The 27,152-nt window shown below is 40.0% G+C and overlaps 2 protein-coding genes across 4 annotated transcripts in view; one reads left to right on the top strand and one right to left on the bottom strand.

Moving 5' to 3' along the window:
- Nucleotides 1-6,123, bottom strand: part of PPIG (peptidylprolyl isomerase G) — a 28,306-nt gene extending 22,183 nt beyond the window's left edge. The window contains exon 1 of the mRNA XM_082483480.1: nucleotides 6,059-6,123. The gene's annotated coding sequence lies outside the window, so the exon portion shown is untranslated. The remainder of the gene's footprint in view (nucleotides 1-6,058) is intronic.
- A 322-nt stretch (nucleotides 6,124-6,445) lies between these two features.
- FASTKD1 (FAST kinase domains 1) lies at nucleotides 6,446-26,808 on the top strand. 3 transcript variants are annotated; one of them, XM_082484319.1, is made up of 16 exons: nucleotides 6,446-6,530; nucleotides 11,021-11,107; nucleotides 12,043-12,539; nucleotides 13,558-13,626; nucleotides 14,577-14,702; nucleotides 15,860-16,258; nucleotides 17,434-17,544; nucleotides 18,702-18,833; nucleotides 19,840-20,326; nucleotides 21,107-21,221; nucleotides 21,808-21,936; nucleotides 22,686-22,817; nucleotides 23,840-23,953; nucleotides 24,222-24,363; nucleotides 25,423-25,537; nucleotides 26,572-26,808. In XM_082484319.1, the coding sequence occupies exons 3-16, from the start codon at nucleotides 12,205-12,207 to the stop codon at nucleotides 26,659-26,661; spliced, it is 2,496 nt and encodes an 831-aa protein (XP_082340445.1). In that variant the 5' UTR covers nucleotides 6,446-6,530; nucleotides 11,021-11,107; nucleotides 12,043-12,204; the 3' UTR covers nucleotides 26,662-26,808. The 3 variants fall into 3 exon arrangements, with proteins under 3 accessions (XP_082340445.1, XP_082340446.1, XP_082340447.1); XM_082484320.1 differs by lacking the exon at nucleotides 6,446-6,530 and adding an exon at nucleotides 9,818-9,833 and having other exon boundaries at nucleotides 11,018-11,107; XM_082484321.1 differs by lacking the exon at nucleotides 6,446-6,530 and having other exon boundaries at nucleotides 10,921-11,107.
- The last annotated feature ends 344 nt before the right edge of the window (nucleotides 26,809-27,152 follow it).

The raw sequence follows: 27,152 nt of genomic DNA, 5'->3' as shown, positions 1-27,152 counted from the left end.
AGTAGCACCACAACTGATTGACAATACCAAAACTTTAAACATTTATCTGTAGTGCTTGAGTGAGAAAGGATTTAAGTTCCTGATTTACAGGCAATTTGCTTGAGAAATGCAGAGTTATGCCTTAACATCTATATACAGTATTTCAGACAAAATAAATACAAACTATCCTAATATGTGGCACAATTTTTATTTCAAATGTTGATAACAAGTAAAGCTAAATTGTAAAATAAATGTCAACATATCTACGTTGGTTGATTTTTAACTCAGTTTTGTAGAGAACAGGGTGGGAAACGGAAGGAAAAAATCAATAATTCTACCTGAATCCCTGCTCTCACCAACTTTTGCTCAATTTCATGGTTTTCTACCTCTACATTGTCTCATGAACAGTGGAACAAATGAAGTTTAGTCCGTGTTATAAACGTTACCTCAATGTCCCCTGCACTTTCCCTAAATCCTCCAATAATATCCCCTAAATACTGGCTGCACTTGGTTCTAAACAACAGTTATGTCAACTGGTCAGTATGAATACCCTGACTGGACAAACACCAGGCCAAGTAAATACACCTAACTCTCGAGCTGATGGTGCCTAGTAAACCAGGCTAAAATATCAGTGATGTTTATCCTACCTACAAGTCAAGCGAGCATTTCCACTCCAATATACTCAAGCATCTTTTGTTATTACTTCAGACAGACCTTCTCCTGAAGTGTTACAGGGAAAACTACTGAGTTACAAATGACGCATACACTATTAATTTCTATTCAGGTAATATTTAATACTAAACACAATCTTGTATATACTGATCATTAAAACTTGTCTGTATTAAAAGCAAGTATATGGGGTATTAATGTTAAATACAAAACCAACAGAGAAAAACAATTTGAAAATACTAAGAATAACGTCAGAAAATTACAAATATAGCTCAACAGTACTGTATGTCTGGTAACAGTAGGGCTCACATGACTTGTGTATTTATCTCTTCAAATCTTTTTTCAATTAGAATGTGGATACTCTTAACCCACAATACTTTGCATTTTTTAATTGTGAACCTGACTGAATTTTACTATTGAAGGGAATATGATTTTAAAGTCAACCCAAAAGATACACAGAGAAATGTGCTATGCGGAAGGGCAATCTTGAGAACTCAGTTCACTTCTTTCCAAAACTCTCTAAGAAAAGACACTATAACAACCCAAGTACCACCCTGACATGTTCAAGCCATTCATCACTCTCAACCACCACCTGTTTGAGTAGCCTCTTATTAAGTCTAAGTAGAAACTATGCAAAAAAAACACCCACCCAAACAAACAAACCAAACAAACAAACCCACTTCAGTATATCTAACAAAAGAAGCCTGTTTGTTTTATTTCTGAAAGTGGAATTACAGTTCATCTCAGAGCATATTTGCATTTATTGACAAATACACCAAAAATATTTTGTCTTGTCAGAACAGCTGCGTCCATAACCAATGCATCACCAGCTGTGTCCGTCAGGGTTCACATCCCTTCATACCTCCATGTGCCTCATTATTTTGTTCAAATATTTGCAGGATAAAGCTGGCCAATTCACTGCCAGGCTGCAGGCAGCTGTTCTCCTTCAAAATGATCTGTGCCAATGGAAAAAGATAACTGTCCCAAACTGTTCACAAGCATCTCCATGCCAGATATTATCACTCATATGTGTTGATATGCTTAAAAATACATCTTGTGGAATTTTTTTCAAAATCACCTGTGCTAGCAAGTATCTGGTAAAAATGTTGTTTAATATAAACTATCTCCTTTTGACTGAAATAGGCTAAAAAGCACTCACAGATGCACACCAACTAAAGTATCAACATATCATGCATCTCACAAGAGCTGCTGGCAAGCAGCAAAAAAATAGCATTTCCTCATTTTATGACGGTAAAAAAAAAATCTCTTTAGCTGTATCTACACTGAACAGGTCATAGGACTACCTATTTGTTTCAGTCCCTGCACACAACAGAACACATTCGGAGAAAAGATGTATTAAGTAAGAAAAATATATATTGTCCCCTATTCCTTCACTTTCTCTGTCATTATCAGCTCTCCCCTATGTTTTATTTCTCCTTGACCTTGCCTTTGTATTTGTTTCCTTGCATCAATTTACAATTATCTTCTGCATTGATCTTCATCCAACATCCAAATGAAGTGAACAGTAAAGTGCATAAATTCACATACCTAGCATTTTGTTTCAGGCCATCTACAAATGCAGGAATACAAAACTACATTGATTTATATTGCAAAGATAGCCATCTGGAATCTTCAGAAATATATTTTTAAGCAAAACTTTGAGTCCAGAAAATACAAATGCACAAAGTGAATACTGAACACATACCATGTTCACTAAAGCTGTGGTTCCAGTCACTTGAAGCCAATATCAATGTGGGCTGATACCAGAACAGATTACTCATACATCCACATGTTTAGCTTTCACACAGGTGGCCACCTAGCTGCATAAAAACTACCCTTTCCTCCCCCCTCCAAAAGATTTGGCAGCAGCACATACCAGCTTTAAGTGATGGTGGAGCCATAGACAAAAAATGTTTTATGTTCATTCCAGTTTGTATTAAACTAGAAACAAATTTATTATTGTGAAATGGGAGAGCTGAAATTTTGTTCCTAGTTCCATTCCTGTGCCAGAGCTTCCAGCTGTGTTAGGATGATACTGAAGGTGTGAAAAACAAAAATCCAACCAGCCCAACCCTCCATCTCCATCATTTCCTCACATTTTCCCCAAACACCACCATCTTCTCCTCTGTGTTTTGCCATCAAAACACTCTGAATTAGCAGCAGTGACAATTAAGGAAATTAATTTTTTTTTTAATTTTACTAATCAGAAGCACAGGTTTTTTGCTGTCAGCAGATTTACGAATAAGGTACTACACATTTCAGGTTTAGGATGCTGTCTTTGCAATCAACGTGGTGGACTTAACACATCTACAAGAAAAGAAGAAAACATTTGCGTTCTACACAGGTCTATGAAATTGATGCAGGAACAGTTTCTACTCATCATCAGAAATCACATATTATAGGTTTTCAACCTGACTGCCCTTTCTAATGGTATTTAGAGGGAAAAAGCCAACCACAAAAAAAAAAAAAAAGCTCTCAACATTTTTGCAGGCAAAGAGCAATTGACACCACTTTTCATCAGGCTTCCTTCTCTAGAATAATGCTACAAGTCTTTTTTTGACTATTGACAAAGTATTTTTCCCCCTAAAAATGAAATGAAATTAAGAGATACCTGGAAATATCAACCATTGTCTTCCATGGACACGAGGCAAAAGCCTGCTATCCTTTTAGGGAGATTTAAGAAAACACCATCCTCACATAGGTCCTGACTAAATATGCAGTACATACTCCTGACACTACTGCACTGCATAGTTCATTTGCATGACTTTCAGAATGATTTTTTGCAATTATTAACATGAATTTTGTCTTCTTGTACTACAGCATATAAGGAATACACACTCATTTATAACATCTCAGCTGAGAACATAACATTCAGCTGAGAAGGTAGTAACCTTCCCTTAAATTATTTAAACAGAAATATAGGTTCCCACTAGATCATGGCCTTCATTTTATTTTCCTAAGACAGAGACACCTACAATGAATAAGATATTTTAATATCTAACCATACTCTTCAATAGCAAGTAAAAAGCTTTGTTGCCAAGAGTTAGTCATGACTTTCTATTATCTAATTTATGCAGAAAGTAGTTTCATCATGTCCTCCCCCCCATTAAGATTTGTGAAAAAATACAGGTGTTTTGTCCCAGGTCTGTGCACAAATAACTGCTTTCGTTAGTGTTCACTGCTCTCCCAGAAGCCAAAAAGAAACATGTCTATTTCAACTGTACTATTCCTAACCAGAAAGTGCATAGGTCTGAAGCCATTGATTTATATTTGAAAATTTACAAAATGCTAAGAAAAGGCAAGTTTTAGTATTGTTTTCAAGGGAAAAAAGCTTTTAAAGGGTCTAGTGTTATCTCCAAGCCATTTACCCATTAGGATCCTCAAACTAAATTTCAGAAGTGGAATCCCTTCCTCCTCCCAGTACTAAAGATGAGAATAAGGCAAGACCATGCAACAGTATGAAATAGTTCCTAACATTGACATATTTGTCAACCATAACCAAAAAAAGCTTGTTCTACGATCTTCTATTCTCATGTTCTCCTCCTTTCTCTACTACTTTAGCTCTAGATTCTTCCCCTGCCTCACCCCAGCCTCCTATCTAAATCTCACTTCATTAGATGATTGCCAGATTTGCTCCCTGGCACTCACTGACTCTGCTTCCAAATGGAAGATGGCTCCTACATGCACACAGCATGGAAGAGTGAACTGGTAGTGGAGACATCATGCTGCAGCAGAGTAAAATCATCCATTGCAGTACATACTCTTCCCTTTATATTCCCTCATAATCCACAGATTTTCTGAGATCCTACGGGGAAAAAAAGAAAATCTTTTGATAACAGCTTGACGACTGCTTAGCTAACTTAAAAAGTGTTTCTGTTTCACAGAAGAGGACGGGAAAAATAGTAAGTCTTAATAAGAAATAAATCCCAAAGGGCGCTCTCAGATTATTGATGTTAGTATCCTTTATATGTTCCCCTTCAGATCTACTTCATAAACAGGAAACTATACTTTTTATAATTAATTTTTTAAAACTGATAAATCCAGCGCTGCAAGTTTATATTATCTAATGCTTCACAAATCACACGTAATTTCCATACTTTTATAATGGTAGCACCTAAAAATTTCAGTCATGCTGGACCACAATGCATTAATGAATGGGAATAGTGAAACAAAATGGTGGAAAAAAGATAAAGCAAACAAAAAAAAACCCAACCAAACCTGGAAACATCTATCCCTTCCCGAAGGCCAGCCTCTTCTGCAGGCAATATAGAACAAAAACATGGAAAACAAGTATATTCTCTTCTGAGAGAATATAATCTTAGAAAACAGACTTCATGCGCAAGAAACTGTCTCATGTTCCTCTTAAAACAGGTCTCAAATGATTACTAAAATATAATTAACTAGTCAAACATTGGACAACTAGTAGCAAAAGTAACTTATTTGTCATCATTAATTGTAAGGCAACGTTTAGCACTATGATCTATATTTTGTCCAGTTTCAAGAAACTATTTATTTTTCTCCTAAGCCTCTCTCCTTCAAAGCCTCAATGACTCAAAAGTACAATCATATATAGACAATACTTATAGTTTCATCGTGGCTGCAAACAAAATCAGCCTGAAACTCATTACTCATAAAAATCTCTGAAGTGCCTTAGGAAATCCTTAAGAGAGAGGCAGAGGACCCTCCTTCCAGCCATGGTAGCTCCTGTAGGCTCCACTTCCCTAGAGAGGCCTGCAAAGGGGAGGAGAACATGTGGCACGCAGACAGCCCAGTTACTTCGCCTTCTAGGGGAGGAGGGAGGATTCATTCAAACTCCCGAGCAGGCACCGAGCAGCACCCGAGAGGCCGACCAGGGCGCTGGCAACGGGCAGGCAGACCCGCACCGTCCCCGGCCGGCGGCTCCTTAAGCCGCGGAAAGGCAATACGCGGCCGGGGGGACACTACCACCTCGGCACGATTCTCGCCAGGCCCCGTCCGCCACTTCACCCACCCCTCCTTCTCCCACCTGCCTTCGGGCCCCGCTCGTAGCTTCCCACACACCCCCTTTCCTTTCGGGGGCCACCCTCACCTGGGATGCCCCGGGCGCCCCCTCAGGCAAACGGCGAATGACCCCTCTCCCGCCGCGGCCCGCCCGCCCCTCGCACACGGCCGGCGGGGCCTTGCGAAGGGGCGTGTGTGCGCGGGGAGCCGGCGCTGGCGACCAGGCCGAGCCGGGCTCGTCCCCTCGGCGGGCCGGGTAGCGGCCGGGGCTCCCAACCCCGTCCGTGACCGAGCCTCAGGCCCCGCGGCGCTGCGACCTCCACCCTCTCACCGCCCCCCGAGCCCCCGGCGCCTACGCCGCGGCCCTCGCTCGGCCGCATGGCCGCCGCACCGGACTCCGGCGGCGCCCGTCTGCGGTGCCGGCACTCACCCCGCTCGCGGCCCGCGGCGCCCCGCGCTCCTCAGCGCCTCGCCGCCATGTTAGAGCTGGTGCGGCACAGACTGCGTCAGTGGAAGGAAAGGGCGGGAGGGGGCGACCCCAGGGGCGGTGCGGCGGAGGTTGGCGGGGGGGGGGGGGGGGCGAAGGCGAAGCGCGGAGACGGGAGAAGTGGCACCCCGGCCCGGGAAGGTGGGGGGGAGTCGCCGGCCGCGGTACAGTCCTGCCCGGCAGCGGGGGCTGCTCGGAAGGAGCCGAAGCGGTTGGGGGGGGGGGGGCGCCCGCCTCCTCGGCTCGTCAGAGGCGCTCCGCCCCCTCCCGCCGCCCGGCCTGCCGGGGCCGCTGCCGCCCTGCGCCCCGCCGCCTTCGGCCCCGCCGCCTGAGGCGAGGCGAGGCGATGCTGGGCGCAGCGCGGGAAGTGGCGGTGCCGTTGGAGCGGCAGGAGGCCTCTGCCGTCCGTCTGCAGGTACAGGAGTGGTTTCCGAGCGAACGTGTGCGGGGCTGGTGCTGGCCTTCCCTCCTGGTGGGTGGCTCAGCGAAGAGCCTGGAAAATGGCCGAGGCACTGGTAAAGGAGGCGTCCGAAACAGTGCTGGAGGGGCTTAGGGTTACTCCAGCAGTACCTGGCAGATGTCCTTAGGGGTTGTAGAGGGCAAAAATGGGAATTTAGACCAACTGTATGGGAAAAAGTTCCTCGTGACCTTCTCCCGTATGTCTGTATTGCCACTGAAAGTTAATTTCTGTGTATCTTAAAAATAGGGATGTGAAAGTTTACGACAATGCATAAAGCCGTGAGCACCTTCAAAATTAAGTAAGACCTACACAGAAGTATGTATGTCCTTTGGAAAGGTTTTAATTCAGACCAGTGGGTATTGAGGTTAGTAATCCTACATAACAGGAGGTAATGGAAGTTCTGTCACCGGCTGGGGAGAAACCTGTTGAAAGCAGGAAAACAAATTTTCTCCTCCTGAATATCTGAAAAAAAATCAATTAAAAATTGAGAGTTTGACCCCTGTGACTTCTGAAATGCTGAAGAAGCTGGTGACTGGACTTCTGTTCAGTAAATCAACATTGGCTTCAGCACAGCATGCTTTGATACATCTTGCTTTATTCCCCTTTGGGTCTGACTTTAAGGTAATTTTATCTACCTTTTAAAATTTATTTTAGGCATTATTAATTGATTTAATCCAAATGTACTTGACAAGTCAATAGTAAAAAGTTCGACATCTTGTGCATGAAAAATCCATGTGATTTGCCGAGTCCCCATCATACGAATGTGGCATAGTTTTTCTTTAGAGTGGGAGATCAGATGCCTCGGAGTTCTTATGTGAGTTTGCACAAGGCCTGAAATTCTTGAAAAAGGTTAAGTGCCAGCCTTTGAGATCACCTGGCAGGGTTTGGGTGTCCCTCCGTTCCTTGCATGCCTGTGTAGACTGTAACTACAGCGATCTGGATTCGCTAGCAGAAGGGTACAGGAGCTGATCTACTTTTACAGTTGAAAAAATGGTTACAAATACAGAAGAATTTTACATGTTGTTTTTCTAAAACACTACGGATCTGTAATAAATAATATAGAGGGTATTTTATTAGTTTGAGTTCCATATTCATAAGCATCCAGTATAAGAGGTATACATATGATCCACCATAGACAAAAAGTTGAAAACCCAAACCTTTGATGGACAGCTGCAAAAAAGCTACTCAACATTGGTCATGGTAATAGTCCTGGTTGTGATTTTAGATAGAATTCCAAAACAAAATGAGGTTGTTTTCATTCTACCTAAATGTCCTTGTTATTATCAATTGTGGTGAGAAATAGTCCAGCAAGATGACCGGGAGCTATCTGTATACAACATAAGCAACATACATGTTGCAACATGTTAGATTGGCGTTCCAGAACATGCATTTTTGAACTTTTTTGCAAAGCATAAAAAAAAATATAATGTAAAATAACGTTAATCCAGTGAAGCCAAATTATTGAACTTCGCCCTTCCTGAACTTTGTGCTTGTTCTAGGCAGGGAAGACCTTTTTTCCCCTCACATAAACGTTGGTTTAATTAATATGACCTCAATACTCAAGATGACCTTGGAACTTTTTATTTATTTATTTATTTAATTTTTTAATGTCCTTTGGAAGGTCTAACTGGCTGGGCTTTCCCCTTTCTCCATACGTTTCCTGACATCTCAGCTGCTGGGAAACGCTGTCTCGGGGCGTACGCAGGGTAAGCAGCGGCGCAGAGCCCGACCCCCGTGCTTGTTTGGAGCGAGCAGTATCCATCTGTGGCTTGAATCCAGGAAGGGTCTTGTGAAAAAAATAAGCTAAGGACTTCTCAGATTGCGTTCTGCGGGCCCAAAAGTTGCGCAGGCAACGCTGATCCCTTTGTTTCCTTATTTAACCTAGCCGGGCGCTGGACTTTGCCGTTTCAGTCGCCCTCGCTTACCCTAGCGCCAGCGGACACCTCGCGCCCCGCCGGCGCCGCGCCTTGGGCCTGCCGGCAGCTGGGCCCTCCCCACCGCCCCCCCCCGGGAGCCCCGCGGGCCGCCCCTCAGAGCCCGCCGCCACCTCTCCGCCCCGGCGGGCTGGAGCACGGCCCGGGCAGTGGCGCCCTGCCGCTGTATTCTGGCGGCGGCTGCCGAGGCGGGCGGGCCGGGGTCACGGCCCAGGACCCCTCCAGCGGCGGAAGCCAGGCGGTTCTGGGGGGGTTGGGCCCGGCGCTTCCTCCCGCCGAGCACAGCGGTGCCCTCTTCCTTCCAGAGCGAACGCGCTTAATGCTGCCGCCGTTGAGCTAAACGTGGCCGAGGGAGCGCTGAGCGGCGGCGGGAACCGAGCCTAACGCTGCGGTTTGCCTGCGGCTGGGGGGCAGCGGGGCCCCGGCCGCCCGCTCCCCTCCCCTCCCTCCCCGCTCGCCGCCGCCTTGGGGCCTGTGCGGCGGTTCAGCCCCTTCTGAATCGCTTCTAGGTCAAAATTTCCCCGCAGGAAAGGAGGAAGCGACCGGCCGGCAGGTGGGAAGCAGGCGGGCTTTCCGCGGGCAAGGCGGCGGTGCGGGGCGAAGGCAGGAGAGGCGGTAGGCCGCTGCGGGTCCCCGTGTGGCGGGGATGTCGGACTGCCCGCGGCATGGCTCAGGGAAAGTGAGGTGGCTCTGGCAGACAGGTGAAAAACACCCTACACCGCACAAGCAGCTCTCTTGACAGTTAATTAAATCTTTAATCCTTTTTATACTCGGGGAGTGGCGGGTGTCCACGTTTTCTGCTTTATGGAAGGCTTCCTGGCTCACTGTAGTTTGTAATACAGCCTTAAATATGCTTATTGTGTTTCATCTGATAGGAAATGATTTTAAGGAATTTCTTGTCTTTTTAGTGTATATTTTTCATGGTAAGTAGAATACTTTTAGAAATAGTTCTTTAAGTAGATACAAATTTACTATTTTAAATCCGTGTAAGTTTTAAAATATTCAACATTCCCTATTGATTTCTTTTTTATAAGATGTTAGAATTAATTACAATTTAAAATTGCATACAAGTTTGTGGTAAATCACTTGCATCTGCTAAATACCTTCCAGAAACAGAAATATTTGGAAACTTCCTGCAGACTTTTAGATAGAGATCTGGGTTCCCAGTCATTAGGATATGGGATGCAAGGTCCACTGCAGCACGAGAAGGGGAAAGGTTACCTGGGCTTACAAGGAAATTATTTGAGCCTGAAGTTCTTATATTCTTTCCAGGTATCTATGTCATCCTGTCTTCTGGCAGCTTAGCTTACTAGTCCTCTGGGGAGTAAGTGTGAATTGATATTGGAACTATTTTTTCATCAGATGGACATATGAAAATGGAGGAACAGTAAGCAAGGCAAAACCACACTAATAAAAAGCCTTTGCTTAATGTTCTGAAATACAGTACATTAAATCTTAAAAACAAGTTTAAATATATCAGTATTCTCTTAAAGGTATTTGTCAGATGCTGTCTTAGTTCTCTAAAACAAAATTAAGAAAAAAATCCTGTTCATTTGCAGCTAGGACTCCAGACACGATCATACAAAAAGGTTACAAATTTGTGCTGGTTTTCAAGCGGTCCTTTACTGTCACGTCATTAGAGGGAAAATGCTTTTTTTTGTTCTCTGTTTAAACAAGGTAGTTTGTATAGTTCAATAATTCTGATAACTCTGTATTGCAGCTTCTACTTAGAAGCTGTTGGTGGAACAGTCAATCACTTCTGCTTTTGATTATTGTCACCATATCTCATTTGCCATCTATGTAGCAAAAGGGAACAGAAAAAGTATTTTTAATTAACTGCAAAATCTGTGGAGTAAAAAAATGGTCAAATGGTCTGGTAAATGTGGTTAACTTAGTACTTGATATTTTGTGGAAGATACTGGATTGTGATTTAACAGGAGCTTGACCAACCTTTGGTGTGTATTTTAGTGTGTATTTAGTACGCATTATAAAATCTCCTAAGAAGTCCCAGCTACTTCTAAAAGCATGTGGCTGCACACTAAGAGAGAAAAGCAAAAAATTAATTTCATGGAGATTTCATGAAATAAGTAATGTCACACAACTTTTCTCAGTGATAAAGTGGAATAAATTCTTTGTAAAGACTACTATCGTATGGAATAAATAAAAGCAATCACTGAAAAGGGACTATGAAATAAATCATTATTATAAAACATACTTAATATACAATATCTGAAAAATTTGTGCCTTTTATTTTTGTATGCTTTCATTTTGCATAGGGAGGAAAATATTTCATATTATAACAGATCATAAGTAAAAATTACTTAATTTTAGCTTTCTTTGTATTTGTCCCAGTGTCAGCGACGGCAATGTAGTACAATGTCATACGACTTTTTATTCGCTGAAGCTGATTGTGCAGACATCAGAAGAAATCCAGCTATATGCAATTTTGTGGAATGATTTCAGTGCCTTACATAGACTGCTCAAATAAGAAGTGTTTTTCTTTCTCAGTAGACCTAGCACGTGCTGCTGCCATCACCTTGATAATGTTACATTGGTGGAATCATGCTTACAGTTGAAGAGCATTCAAGTTTGCTGAAGGTATGGTATGTTGGTAATTTTTGTTGTTACTGATTATATCTCCTGAAGCAAGACTTCTAGACTTTTCCATGATCTCTGAGTTAAGGGAATTTGATGGGTCTTTTTTGGTGTACCACAACAATTACTACCAGTGGTTTGTGTTCTGCAGCTTGGAACCAATTTTGTAGGTTGTAGAATACATAGTTGTTAGTACTGTGTACAAATATTGAGAAAACAAATTAATACTTGCCAAATTTCAGTAGATAAGTCTGTAGCTAACCCTATAATGTGGGGAATTAGGTTGCTTTTCTTTTGTGCAGTGGGTGATTTCAGCTGATGCATTGTGACTGATCAATATCCTGTATTACAAAGGTGGTCAACCTTCCTGACTAGAAGCCAAGATCTTCATGCGTTTACAAGACACAGACCACATACTAAAGAGAGCAGAGTGGAAAAGAAACTCTGGGAGAGGCTCATAGACAGGGCACAGTAGATATCAGTGTGGGATGGGTGCATGTATAGAGCCAGAGGAATCCAGTGATGCCAGCTCAGGAGCTCTTGCCATCTCACTTGCTTTTACCACCAATATTTTCTGGCAGTTCCTGTACCTCAGTTTGGGATTATGGAGTGGCCTAGTGACAGTAAGCCTCACTTAACTTTGTCATGCAGCACCTGCTCGTTAAAAAGCTTAGCTTTGCTTTGTCAGTAGTAGCATGATAGGTAGCACATGTGCCTTTTAAAGGCAGGTTTCTAAATTTGAAAACTTACCAAGTGGACTAACTTTTCTTAGTGCTTGTAAGCATGTCAGTGTTCATTGTTGGGAGCTTCTCTGAGAAGAATCCAGGGTGTAGGTTTTTCTCAAGCTTACCTTACTCAGAACATTAAAAGTTAGAGACATTGATTTTTAGCTAGTAGTTATGACTGTACTTAACTGCTCTAATTCTGTCTCATTACAGGTACCTCAGAATTGAATTATTCTTAATAATCCTACAGGGTGAAAGAAAAATGATCTATTTTTCAAATACTTGAGTTTGTTCTTTGTAACAACGTGGTTTACTGTGAAAAGTGAAAGAAGAATCTTTCTGAACACTTTAAAGATAACTGGTAGGAACAGCAAAATGCTTTGTTTGAGGCAGGTTTGCTTGTTTACGCTGAGACATTACCAAGCTCGGACTCTGAGTAGTGATTTGCTTTTGAGCCAGATAAATAGCTGCACCCATGAAGATGAAGTGTTCAGCCTTGTTGGAAGGAACAAAGCGAGGCTTTCTGAAAAGCATGTGGGAATTGCACTGAACATGCTGTGGCAACTGCAAAAGAAGAGGCCACTTCTCTTAAGGACTAATGAATATATAAGAAATCACTCCCAGTTTCTTGCTCTTTGCATTTTGGCAGAAAACAAGGTGGAACACATGGAAGATGATGCCATAGTGGACACCCTATATAGTATTCTGAGGTAAGCAGCATTACATTGAATTCCACATCTATGCATTTTGTATTTGGTAATTGTTACGGTTTGAGGAACCCACAACAATTTATTGTCATTTAGACAATTATTCTATCACCTGATGACCCCTCCACACCCAGGAAGGCCAGTTGGGGCAAAACCAAGGAAAACTGAGGGTTGAAATATAAACAGATTGAATCGAATAAGACTAAATAATTAACATTAGTAACACTGAAGAACCAATATTGATCCCAATACCAATATAAAATATACAAGGATTATACTCAGCCAATTCTACCAGTAGGAAGCTGTGCACTCCCAGTAGTGGACAGCAAATGTAAGACACTGCAAGTGCTATGGCTTCGGAAGGAAGGGGAGGCTTCGGGAGTCTGGCACCGGGGCAAGAAGTTCTCAGGATTGCAGCCATCAAGGAAAAGAGAGAACTCCTCAGCAAAATTTCTAATTTGAATGTGACATTCATGGTCTGAAACAACCCTGTTAGCCAGCTTGGGTCAAGTGCCTGGGTCTCACTCCTCCTCATCCCTGCACCTGGCTAGCTTGAAAACGCTGAGACCTTGAAACCCACATACCATAGCTGGCTATAAAGTAAGTATTTTCACAAATTCAGACACCAGAGTCTTCTAAAAGTGTACTTTTCCCAAGCATTAGAAGAGATATTAGTCCTGTGTCACTCAAGCAAGGACAGTAATAAAAAGAGATGGAATTTTGACTACAAAGCCATCATATAAGGAGACTGGGGTACTGCCCTGTCCCAGCTTCTGTACTCTGACTGTGCGACACAGACAACTTAATGTCCTGTGCCTCAGTTTTTGAGATGCAGGCACAACTGATCTGTTCTGCACTCCCAGTAAATGGAGTTGTGGTTATTAACGCACAAATGTTTATAATCTGTTTGAATGGAGGGAGCAATAGCAATGTGAACCATGATAAATAATGAAAGGACTTATGTCTTATTTTTTTATAACTTTTGAAGCAAACTTCAAACTATTATGTCTTTCTTCTGAAGGCTCAATGTTGAAGACCATGATTCTCTATCAGAAGTGCTTGTTACAGAAGCATGGAAAAGATTAGAAAGGCAAGTACGGTACTACTATGCTTTGTGAAAGTTTGCAAGCATGGTTTGCTTCATGTGAGGCTACACAGAATTCTCAGAGTATTTATGAGATGTTTTAAGCACTATGTGAGTATTTTAAAGGACAATTGTATTTTTGAAGGTTTTGGAAATTTTATACATATGGAGGCTTTGAGTATTGATGGACTTTGGTACACAAATGCTTGAGAGATTCAGGTACAGCAAAAACAGGGACTGACAATTAAGATTTTGAAATACGTTGTCTGTGTAGGTTTATGTGTTCAAAGTATTTACAGTTTTATCTTAGAGCTTGCTGTCCAACTCTTAAAAGGTTGTTAGAACCCTGCTCATCTCAATTTTAGTAAAAACTTTTGGTGTTAAAACATCAACATTTTCTCTTTGTGGTTTTTTTTTTGGTTGTTGTTGTTTGTTGGGTTGTTTTGACCTTTTTTTTTTTATATATATATTGCAATTTTCATTCTTTAATCTCAGGTTAATGGCAGAAGCTAGTGTCAGTCTTGGAACCAGCATCACAAAATTGCCTCTCCCAGCTTAACACCTGGGGCATCTTGTCAATTAAATAAATTCAGCATAGCTTGAACACAAAATGGCATTCATGTAATAAATTGCTCACATTCCTTTTAGCTATTTCACACCGTTGCTTGAGAATGTGATCTTTACAGATTTCTTATGCTGATCTGGCTAAATGAAAGACTTCTGATTTTTTGCAGAGGGCCATATGCACAATGTGCTTTGGTATAAAATATATAGGTGTTTTGGCTAAGTCCAAGGAATCACTATAGGTGACCAAATCGGAAATGCTTAGATATTTAGTTTCCTTGTTTTATAATTTGAATATAACCTTGTCTTTTATGTATTTGTTGAAGTAGATTTTTGTCTTTAGTTACTCACTAGAGATAAAAGGTGAATATTCTGTCTCTTTGTCTTGACAGGCTTAGTCTGCCAGCTCTGTCTAAATTTGCACTGTGTTTACACAAGCAACGCAGATATTTCAGTCCCGTAATTGGCAAAGTAGCTCATATTGTGGACATGAAACTGGACTCTATACAGGATATAAGGTAAGTGTCAGAATGAAATTAAATAGCAGGAGAAGCAATATGTCACAATTACAGGGCTGCCTTTGCTGAATGCTTTTTCTCAACTGGAGGTTGCTTTTCTTCAGTTTGGGGTTTGTGGGAAAGAGGTGAGTTGTATTAGTGCATTGATTTTCATGGACAGGTTTGCTTAGGTGAGTGCATTTTCCCAATGATGTTGTGAAGAATTTCTTTATAACCAATTTAAACATTTAATTACAACTGATGTTCTACATACAGTGAAAAACCAACAGGTATTGCTTTATCCTGATTCTAAATCGTACGTGGTCTTTTTTGAGAATTTAGAGGCTTGAGATTTGAGAGAGGCAAGGTCTTCCTTGAGATGGATACTATGACATGGATTTAGTTTACTACTGTGAATAGTAATAAGGAGTCTTAAAGCAATGTTATTTTTATTTATCTTCAGACCTTTTTTTTTGGTCAAGCTGAATTAATCAATTCTCTTGCTAGCATGTCTAGTGCATTACCCTAATATTAACATTACTTCAAACCTGACCCTAGTCAAAGAAGTCCAAGCTTCTTTTTCTTGCCTCTGTTCCCCCTGGGCCATTATAGCAAAGGCTGCTCTTCCCTTTTTCTGCTTTATACAGCACCAGCAGTCCCAACACTTATTTTTGTGGACGTGAGGAGCCTGCTTATGAAACTCATTGAATGGGACTGCATTTCTTTACAGAACTGGCTCTCCCTGTGGTTGTAAGTTTTATTCCCTTAGGAAAGGATTTTTTCTTTAGGAATGACAATGACTCTTCTCCCCATTCTGTCACTTGAGAATTGTTTGGGTTTCTTTAGTTTCCATTGAACATCAAATATCTTTTTGAAAATTTGAATCAGGCAAGTCAGGGTGTTGCCTTAGGCAAACGCTTTCATTGCATGTGACTTTGTAAGGGATGGCTGAAAAATCCCAACCATTTCAGAAATTCAGAAAGCAGAATCTTGACTTTAGTAGGAGAAATGGGTTTTGCACATCTGTTTTTTCTACATTAGATTTAAAATTCCTTTTTACACAGAAGTCGGCAACACTCTGACTAATGTTCCTTTATTTGCATAGTTTATTTCGGAAATCTAAAATTTATTACTTACCGTGTTCAATGTGTAAGTGTGAAATCTTTTGAATTTTTTAGGATCTTGTCAGTTTTGATGATCAGCATATCTGATGTTATCTCACAGAGTTTTCGAGATCGATTACTACACAAGGCTGAACAGCTCTTGGAAGAAAAGGATGAAGTCCATTTCAACTATGCCAAAAGAATACTACAGTTTCTTCAAAATGTTAAACTGAGATATCATCCATTGGTAGAAAAATGCAATAAGATTTTCCTTAAAAGTGCCTCCTGTCTTGATATACACAGTATTAGTCTTATTTTTGGACTGTATGAACAGCTGGGTTTTGACAATGCTGAATTCCGCTTGGTTGCTAAACAGTTGCTGTCTGAAACTATAGATGATTATCATGATCCTGAAACCTTTGCAAAATTATTTTTTACTCTTGGGCCTATGGCAGGATCCAAGGTAAGAGAAAGGTAAGTTTATTAACAATTTTGTCTTATTTATGATATATATAGATAGTCTTGCACAGAAATTAAAAATGTACTGGTGCTTGGAGGAATTTCTGAGCCTATCCCTGAGCTGAGCATTAGATTTCCTACTTGTAACTTTCTAGCAACGTATTATTTCATTATGGAAACACTGTCATAGCAGTTTGTCTTAAAACAGTTGCATAGAAAGCTCTATCCAGTAGTCAAGGGGTATGTGAATGCTGCTATGCAAGGCCATCTTGTAGTGTGGTCTTAGACTACAGCCATCCTTTCACAGTGGATGGTAGTAAAAAACTTTCCGTCTTTCTCCTGAGAAATATATGCAGCGGTATGTGTTGCTTTCTCCTTTTTAAGACTGGCAGTAGCTGAAACAGCCTGAGTCTTGTCCTATCCCAATTTGCTGTACATCTTATTCTATGTGAAAGGTCATCAGCAAGGAACACTTCAGCATTTATTTAGCAATTAGAGCCTAGTATTGTGCGGCAGACTTTTTTCTGTGTTTTTCTTGTGCTACAAAATCCTATTTGGGGGTGGTATTAGTCATGGGTCTCTCAAAGTCTGCAGTTTTAGGCAGAATTTGCTGTATTAATTACAATTAGTCATATTTTCAGACTTCTTCATGAACATTTGTGTTTGTTCAGAGATCTGGATAAACTGCAATCCTGTGTTGGTTTTTCCATAACCGTCTCAGTTCCAAAATATTTTCCTAGATTTTTTATTTATTTATTTTATCTTTGGTAAAAGTCAGTGAGAGTTAGAAAAAGTCATTGGCTTTATTTGCCTTAGAACCAGTTCAACTCACTTTTGATTCTGTTACATGTAGCTTCCTGATTGATCGTGAATTGTTTAGTGTCTTAAGAGTACCTTCCCTACTTCTCTACTTTCAGAATTGTTGGACTTGCTGGTTTGTAGCATCAGAACTATGTGTAGTGATCTAACACACTCACATCTCTTTACCTGTGCCATACTGTGCCAACTGTTTAGAAGAAGCTTCCGCAGAACAAAGGTCTCTAGTTCAAGGGAATTTGTTTTCCTGTATTTTCTGAAGTAGTCTATTGGTTCTTTCCCTTCTAAACAAACAAAAAAAAATGGCTGCAATGTTTGCTGCAGACTTTCAACTGTTTTTCTCTGGAAAATACATAATTTGTTTTCCTCTTTAGGCTGCTAGGAACTGCAGTGCACATGGCAGAAGAATTTAGCAGTCACCAAGTATTGGTAATACTGAAGACGATGCAGAAAATGAAATGCAGAAATTCTCATCTACTCAAAAAGTAATTGTTTTGATACTACTAAGAAGTTGTATTCTCTAGGTAAACTACTTTAGTATGGAAAACTATGTAATATCCAGTAAGTTGAGTGTGGAAAGTGTCTCTTGCATACAAACGCATATACACTATATTTTATAAGCTAGTACAGATTTTAGAATATCACAGCTTGACTCAGAAGTAATTGAGGCAATTTAGAAATTTTTTGAAATGGCATTTCAACCCTAACAAGTTAACGTAATGTAATTTTTGGCTTATTTACAAATGTGTGATCCTATTTGAGTAAACTTCACCTCTAACAATTACTGTAAACTCGTGAGACAAATAAGAATATAATAAGTTGCAGAGAATGTGTCCTATCTAGGAGATCCTGTTATCAATATGAATTTTTTCTTAAAAAGTCATTGTGCCCTACTTTGAACTATTAAGTCTTGCATCTTTAAGAACCTGGGCCACATTTTCTACAGTTGTAAACTGGATGTTGTTTATAGGGAGAGGCAATATCTTTCATATAATGAAGGGAAAAGCAATTGAGGTTCTGGGCACAGAAGATGCAGCATCAGATACGTCACAGATGCAGCAGAGTTAAGTGCAGGTTGTGAGCAATAACTGGATTGAATGTAGTTGTATGAACCAAATAGATCCTTTATCCTTAGATAAAGGACAAGTAGTATTGTGGAGCGGAGTGGTATTAAAGGGAAGAGCAGGTGAATTCATACTTTTTCTCCTTGAATCTCACTGCCTAAAGAAGGTCTTAAGGTATCTTTCCCTGCAAATATAGCTCCCTCTTGCAGCTTTAGACCAACATGACTGTAGCAACCACTGTTATATAATTGAGTACAGTGGTGTTGAAGCTGGCCATGCTGTTCTAGTTTATCCCATTCTTGGTCCACCCCAAATTTAACTGACTGTAAAATCTGCAACAGAAGTTGCTAGAGTGAAGTAGCTGTTTTGCTGTGATGAGGGCTTTAATTTTGCAATTCACTAAGTGGAGAGGGGCTGCTGTGTCCGCTGTGAAAACTGGGGTGGAGAGGAGTGCAGGTGTGTGCAGCACTCTACCTAGGTACTGTGCACCATAGGACACCCCTTCTTCGTGTGGGATGTTGGGTCTTGCAATATCTTCTATATTAGCATAATACCATGTCATTTTTTTCTGAGTTCAGAATGGCTTCAGTTCTTCACAAACACTTGGATAGCTATCATGTACTACAGTTGGTAAAGTTAACCCAGGACTTGGTGGTGTTGCGTTGCCACAATCTGGAGCTGTTTGCCAAACTAAAAATGTTACTATTCGGGTAAGTGTGTATTCTTGGAAATGTAGCTATTTAAGTATTAAACAGTTGCCTACTTAATATTTTAAATAACAAGCAAAGATGTTAAAATAGTTTTGTTTCCATAAAATATGAAGAAGTAACAAACTGTTAAAAGTATTTGAGTCTAGTAAACATGTAAATCAGAGGATAGGAGGTGGATATTGTCTTGACTGTAGACCCAATAGTATCTGCTAATAGATACGGTATCTTTTAAAAACAGATTTTTTTTTTTGTTCCTCGCCCCTTGGCCACTGCAATATAATGACAGTGAACAGGAAATTTTGATTGGTACTTTATAGGAAGGGTAGGTATTAATATAATCTTTGTTTGGATGAAAAAATAATGAAAAATACACAGTAAGAATGCCATGGTTGGGACAAATGAAAGTGTGAAGCACAAGTACTCTTCTTTTGATTGAAGAACTGTCTAGACAGTTCTCAGGCTTGTACAGTTGCAACATACGAAGGGAAACCATTTCTGGAACCATGGGAGAAGAGATCTGCCACTGTTGCTTCCACTGCTCAGCCTCTATAGGAATGCAGTGCCCTGGCTGTACGTGTGTTTTGTGTCTGATGCCTTTGTGTTCCTCAGGCACATTAGAATCTGGTGCTCCACCAGAAAGAAATCACATAAATTATCCAGGCCCAGAAACCTACAGACTCTGTTAACAAAGGTGGATCATCTGTCCTTACTAAGAACTTCTGTGTTTATCAGTAACACTTGAAGCCTCACCAGCTGATTGAGATGCTCGCTGTTTTCTTCCCGATTGCAATTTTGAATAAATGAGAAGGAAGAGGTTAATCTCAATGAGAAAAAGATAGTAGTGTGTGTGAATTTCTACCATGTCATTAATAGTCTATACTTATTTTATATTTGATATGCAGCTTTTGACTTCTAAAATAGAATTTTCATGCGTGTAATTTATTTGGGTTTTTTAACATTTGCACTTTGTCAGTACTGATGGTCTGTTTCTGTCTCTCTCGTCCAGCTTTTTAAAATCTAATGTCGTACCTGCTGAAACTGCTGCAATAATTCGTGTTCTGGCCATGCTTCCTTCCTTTCAAGTGGAGGAAATCATTATAAACAAAGCAGCAGCAGTTCTGCCTCAATGCAGGCTCCATCATTTGAATTGCATTGCTACAGCTCTTGTCAAATGGAATCATTATGACCGGTTGCACTGGCAAAACAATTCTGAGCTATGTGTAAAGCTTCTTCAAAAACTAAATGACTATGGATTTCAGAGGCTTCAGAAAGCTAACAGCTTAAATCTTCTGTTGGAAGAACTTACGTATGTGAACGGAGAATGGTTTGAAGAAGTCCTCAATGAGGAAACTATGGCCACGTGTCAACGCTTGATAGACCAAATAACATGGGCAAATGTATTACAGTTGTCTCTTTTTCTCATAAAAACAAACAACCGTTGTCCTTCATTACTTGACAGAATAGCTTCTGTGACTGTTGAAAATATAGACAAGGTATTACAGGTTTTGTTTCTATCTACTGTGTAAGTTATTGAGTAAGGAAGGACAGGTTAGTAGTTAATGTGTTTCAGAGCACAATCCACAGTGTTTCTAAGAGTTTTCCTCAGTGTACCTGATTCGGAGCTCATCTTTTTCTGTGTTCACTCAAAGCTGTTTTGCTTCCATGTATATTATTTTGCCTTTCTCTTTGATTTTCCTTCCTTATTCTGTTGTTCAGTCAGTGTTAGGTCAACCATAATTCTTTGCATTCAGCTTTACATTTGACCATCTTTAATTTTTTTTAACCTCTTTACAAATAGTCACATCTCATAGTGTATGCTTTTACCATTATTCATTCATGTGGGGATATCCCCAACAGCCTGTCTTTTCGGTCAAAATTACTGTGTTCTCTTGCTGTCTTTTTTTTTCCTCCTTCTCAGTCTGGTATTTATGTAGAGCTTTGATTTTATTCTATGACAGTTTAGTTTCTTTAAGAGCATTTAATGGGAAACCTTTTAAAAAGTTTCTTGAAGTCTAAGTATACAGAAACTTGGATCATCTACATGAAATAGATCTTAATTTTTAGCCATAGCTGCAATTGTAATGATTTCTGCATTTTATTTTTTTTAATATTTTTCTCCATGAAAAGTTGACCAAATTAGAAATGTAATTAGAAAACAGCTCATCTAGTCTTAAGTCTCCCAATTCTGAATGAATTATAAACCCCTTTTTTATTGTTAGGCAATATTAGGATATTTTGCAGTGACTTCATTTAGATTGTTTTTTTTTTTCCAGATCCACCCCTTTGAAATCTATTTTATTCTCTTCCTTTTCTCTGCTCTGAATTATGACCCTCCTGCAAATGAAAAGTTCTTTGAAAGTTGTATTCAACATCTTACTTCTAACTTGAGTAAGTGCATTAGACAAAGATATTCTGACACCAAATAAACGAGCAGCAATGGAAGATATTATTTGTACTGAATAAAAGTGGGAATAGAATGGCATTTTTTTTAAGCAAAGTGTCTGCCTACTGGGATTAAACCACAACAAAGATTCAATGCGTGCTTCTGTTGGGTTTTCTAGCTTCATTTCACCCTTTAAAAATTACTGTTGATGAGGGACTAGGAATCATTGTGTGGGGACAGGATATATTTTGTGATTCATCGTAAAGAAATGGCTAAGTTGTAGAGGAAATGCCTAGAGACTTTTTTTTTTTATTATTATTTTTATTGATGATACAGCCTCACAGAACTGTGAAAATTTGCTGGCTACCGAAATATGGTGGAGTTACCTATTTTAAAGCTAACTAATTTCCTCCTGCAAAGACCTGGCAAGAGTTACTTTACGCCTTGGTGCAGTTAGCAGAGGTAGTCCTTAATCTGCCTGTGTGTTCATTTATGACATTAAGAGAGAAACTTGGATGATTTGGGAGGGCATTGCAAATCCTTTCAACTTTATGTCATGTGTTAATATGAATTTCTGTTTGGTTTTTAAAGGTTTTTTTGAAACTCACCACCTGGTGCTGCTTGGTCATGTTTTGGCAGTGGCTGGGTATTTTCCTCCAGTTTTGATAAAGGGGATATTTAATGTTTCTTTCCTAAGCAAATTGAATGCTCAACTTGAAGGTAAATATCTAACTCTCTGTTGAATTTGATTATGTAGCATTTGGCATAAAATGAAATTGTGGACCCTTATATAACTTGAGAAGTAGAATTACGCTTTAAACAATTTAGTTTTCTGGAAAGACCCCTCTATATAATCCAGTCATTATTTGTGTGCTGAAGGGAAGGAATGAACAAAAATTTGTGCTTTCTTTTAAAAGTACAGACTTCTATTGCAGATGAGAGAAGCTCATTTCAAACAAATTTTATAGTCAACTTATTGCACTCAGTATCTAATAATTCTTCAATTTTATTAGAAATAAAATTACCCGAGTGTGTTATTTATTACTAGAAATAGTCGCAAAGCTCAAGAAATAATGTGAGATTCTTGTCTGCAAGAAATGAGTCCCACCAGTCTCCTTTCTCTAAGAGACTGAGTATTTGTTTGTTTCCTTTTTCTCTACCTGTATGGTGTTTGTTATCAATGTACTGTTGCCATTTTGCCTTCAACCACTTCATTAAAAGACAAATAATGGAAGAGAGTTTAACTTGCTGCTTTCTTCTGTCTTGCTGTTATTCTTAATACTGAGCAAAACTGTTATTTTTCATTTTTTTTCTCAGGGATTTTGAGAACCTTTCTGAGATTCTGCAGCATGAATTTTATAAGTGCCATAGTATACAGATATTTGCATCTCTTGTAAAGAATTCAGAGGAAGCCATTTAGTTCAGTGTGTTCAGTGTTCACTTCACATCTTTTTATTTTGTTTACTCAGTCCTGCCTGATACCATAAAGCAGAGGGTCCGCTCCCGCCTCATGAAGTTGAACAGAGCAGTCTGTCTGGAATGCCCAGAGTTTCACATCCCTTGGTTTCATGAACACTACTGCCAACGTGTCTTTTGTAACAGTAAGTAATTTAGGAGAGGAAAAGCTGACCTTGTTACTAGCAATAGTCTGTTTTCAACAGCCTGCTAGACGCTTCTTCTAAAACTGTCATGTTGACACTAGCACACGATAGAAGCTCAGAAAGGCGCACCCCACTATCTGCTGAGGATGCGTTCTTGAAAACTGCAACCGCTTAGTAGTGTGACAGATAGCAAAACAGTTTTCCCTGTGAGAATTAATGTAAGAGAAGGGATATTTCTACATAAGAAATAAATTTTACATATGCAGAAACAGTGTGTATGTCACGGAGGATGGAGAGGCAGGAAGAGGATCATTAGGATTGTCTATGGGAGGAGGTGAGTCGCTTTGATCCCTGCTTCACTTACAAGACTGAATGTTTGACTTAAATTTTTTAAGAGGAGCATTTTTACTGCCTCCTTTTGAACTGGCTGCTGTCATCTTCCTCAGAAGAATCAAGATCCATCAAGGATGAGAGGTGGAGAATTAGGATAGTGGTCAAGTGTAGTGGCTGAGATATTTCAGAATAGGGATCAGTTCAGAAAATCCAGGTGATGCAAACTCAGTATCTCCTCCACGAATTCTCCTGGGGGAGATCTGCTTTGCTGTCCATTGAACTCAGCTGTTTTAGGTATTAAACAGTCTGCAACAGAGAAGTGACAGACAGTGGGGTGTGCCTGTGGTAGATGCAAAATAAGTAAATACTTATGTAACTGTCTAAGCACAATTAAAAGCAAACAAAATCCAACAGGCAAAACCTGAAACTAAAGTGTTTGTAGTATGTCAATGGGAAAAATCCTGGGATAGAAAGTCTGGATGTGAAATTTGTGCTTTATAGGCACCTGCCTCTTTCCATCCAAAAGATGATCATGTGGTCTCTGAATTATTATGAAATAACACCAGAGTTTTGTGGAAAAGCTTTAATTCAGTAGGCTGGCTGTCAAAAATGTAGTGTCACAAAGTGCTATTTGCAAAACTTTGGCTGTGGCGGTTTTGATGTATGAATTCTTTATTTTGTCTTTGTAGGCAGTAGCCGAAGAAATCCGCTGCGACAGCATGTTCACAGAATGCTGACAGAGATCTTAGGAGGGAGCAATTATGCAAGAATATCTGTTCTCACACCGTACTACTATGAAATAGGTATGAATCCTCTAAGGATTGTTATGGAGACCTCCAATATCACCAAGATTAGGAAGCCCCTGGGCATGTGGCCATAAGATACTGCAAAGAAGAAATTGCTGTATAAAATACAGTTTCTAAAAAGTTCTGTGTAATATTAGTGATGTTGGGTATCGCCAATTATGGTTATCACTTAGTTTTTCTAGAAGTAAACACTGTACAGATCAAATTCTTCCACTTTTTTTTTTTTTTTTTTCCCAGTAAAAAGGTTTGTTGTGTTTTCTCACAGATTTTGAGTGCATTCTGGATGAAAATAAAAAGCCTCTTTCCTATATGGCTCAGAATATACCTTTGGATGATGTGGAGGGAATACACTTGAGACATGACATCAAAGATGAAGGGAGAAAGGCTCTGCCACCAGGAGCTCAGAGGTTAGTACATCAATTTCTTGCACATTAGCCCTTCCAAGTTTGGATCAAGTTCAGAACAGGTTTTTGATGCTTATGTCCTAAACAATTGTCGCAACCTCTATTTAGGGGGTTTAGGCTATTTATTTTTTCTGTTCCTTTTTCCAAAGCCTTATGAGGTTTAGCTTTCCTAGGTGTGGTGGGTTGACCCCAGCCATCAAGTCAGTCAGTCACTCACTCCCCTACAGTTTGATGGGGGAGAGAATCTGGAGGATAAAAGTAAGGAAAAACTCCTGGGTTGCAATTAAGACAGTTTAATAAGTGAAGAGAAGAAAGAAGAAGGAAAAAAAAAATAAACAAAAAGGGAAGAGAAAACAATTCATGCAAATGCAGTCACTCACCACCAGCAGACCAATGCTGGAGCAATGACTGCTGTGGGAAAACTCCCCTCATTTTATTGCTGAGCATGATGTTAGATGGTGTGGATTATCGCTTTGGTTAGTTGAGGTTCCAGCTGTTCCAACCTCCAGCTGAGGTTCCTCCCAACCTCTTTAGCCTATACACTCTGGGTGCAGAGTGAGAAACAGAGAAGGCTTTGATGCTGTGCAAGCAGTCTTCAGCAATAGCCAAAATATTGGTGTGTTACCAACACTGTTTTGGTCGCAGATCCAAAACATAGCACCATGCAGGCTGCTATGAAGGAAACTAACTCTATCCCAGCCTGACCCAGTTCACTAGGGCAGACAGGGCATGCTTGAAATGTGTTTCATGAGATTGGAATATTGTTTTTCTCCCACTTCTTCAAATGTAAGCCTTGAAAATGCTGCTTAGCTGTTTTTGCCATTTGAACAAAAGCAGATGCAGGGAGGAAAAGCATTTTCTAAATCATGTGAAGATCAAGGATCTAGATAAATACGAGGAAGGTGTTTTGTCTAGTTTCAGGTAGTTTAATTTCGTTTTTCTATCAATTGTCAGGTTTATCTAGTAATTGTCTTGCTGCAGCTGTCAATACTGAACTAGAAATACCACTTCTCGCTATTCAGATAGAACATGAAAGTAAATGTACATTTTTATTGTTTGCAGAATTGCTTTGGAATTTCTTGATTCAAAAGCTTTTAGCAAAAATTCATGTCACCTGAAAGGAGAAACTGCACTGAAAAAACGACACCTGGAAATGCTGGGGTACCGGGTAGTTCAGGTGAGCAGTCAGCAGTATTTTATGTCCCTTCTGAGGTGTATCAATAGTGCAGATCGATAGATTTTCCTTGCAACAGATTTAAAGATAGTTTAATAGTTAAAATACACCTGCTGGATGAGAGCAATTTTTGTATTTAGGGGGGGAAATTGCAAGCTGTTTTCAAGATAGTGTAAGGACTTCATAGAACTTATACCTTCTCTGAAAGTGGCTGCAGCAAAACTGAAGTTTAAAAAGGTCTCAGTCTTACCTTACAGCAGGCAAACTAGCAATCTCGACGTAGCCTGAGTAGAGGAGAAAAGGTGAAACAAGAGTTTCAGTTCAATTCACCTAAGCTTTCTACACTAGAAAAAGATTGAACATACCCTCCTTGAGTGACAGGGAGACAGTTAGGGCAGTTGCAAGATGGGATATGGATGCTGTCTGTCTGCTGCAGTGATAGTGCTGTGGCAGGGAAGACTAATGGCCAGAGATAATTCACAGCCACCAGCATAGAAACATTTGGTTAATGGAGTCTCATGAATGCAAATTCTCCTACATATATAATTACTCACCCACTCTAATTTTAGCTAGAATCCATCTTTAAGCTTGTTTGGTTTTTTTCTTAATAGGATAAACATAATTTCTCATTTTACCCCAACAGTAAATGTTATGCTACTGATACACCATTCCAGTTTGATGGATTAACATTGCAAACTATAGTGACCTGGGATTTTTCTCTCAATTTGGGTTTCAGAAGGTGGGAGATGGTGTAACGGAGTTGTAATAGCCTGTATTGTGTGGGCATCTGCTTTATATCTCTGCAACTATGCTGCTTTTTGGAAGCAAACAGACTGTACTTACACTAAGAAGAGTCTCACATTGAGAAATTAATCTTTTCAGTACTAGAATAAGCCTAGCTTTTAGAAGGACACAGGTGACAGAATATCTTCAAGTGGAGAACAACGGATATCAGAGAGCATTTTCTTTGCTGTAAGATGGTATGTGGTGTATACCAGACAATGTTAACACTTGGTTTGTATGATTCTGTTCTACAGATTCCTCACTTCGAATGGAATTCTATGGTTCTGTCAACAAAAGGTGAACAGCTAGAATATCTGAGGAAGCATCTGTATGGAATACAGTGATGTCAGACATGTAGTCCAAAGTATTTTTTATACAAACACTTCATGTACCATTAAACTTCTTGTAATGCTGGAATACCTACTTTCAAAACCCTCTTTGTCTGTGAGTCAGGTGGACCAAGGCTTCCCATGGGGCATCAGGTGTCAAGAGATTTAATCCTTAGTTTTTTAGGGATTGCAAAAGGCAGGTCACACACAATGGGGCATGAAGGATGTGATAAGGATGCTTACAGTCTCCCATAATCTGGATGCTGTTCTTCATGTATATGAGTCTGTTACAGTTTTGCCATAAAATTACATTATTATCTCTTAAATAAAGCACAGAGAGTTAGCCAAGTATAAAACCATCCAAAGAAAAAGTTGGAAGTACTCTTGACTGTGAGAGAGGAGGCAGCAGATCTACTGGAAACTATCTCTGTCCTCCGGCATGTGACAGAATGAGCAACAGGGATCAAACAGTGTCTGTACCGTGAAACCAAGAAACTGAAATGCAG

Source organism: Vanellus vanellus (genome assembly GCF_965231255.1).
Source record: "Vanellus vanellus genome assembly, chromosome: 5".
In the NCBI taxonomy this organism is placed as follows: domain Eukaryota; kingdom Metazoa; phylum Chordata; class Aves; order Charadriiformes; family Charadriidae; genus Vanellus; species Vanellus vanellus.
The sequence above is the reverse complement of the archived record's forward strand: the minus strand, read 5'-3'. Positions and strand labels throughout refer to the sequence as shown.

Excerpts from the sequence above, each read along its gene's own strand:
- FASTKD1 (XM_082484319.1), top strand. The coding sequence starts at position 12,205 with ATGCTTTGTTTGAGGCAGGTTTGCTTGTTTACGCTGAGACATTACCAA. Across the intron at positions 23,954-24,221 it reads ACCGTACTACTATGAAATAG|ATTTTGAGTGCATTCTGGAT; the intron begins GTATGAATCCTC and ends GTTTTCTCACAG. Across the intron at positions 24,364-25,422 it reads CTGCCACCAGGAGCTCAGAG|AATTGCTTTGGAATTTCTTG; the intron begins GTTAGTACATCA and ends TATTGTTTGCAG.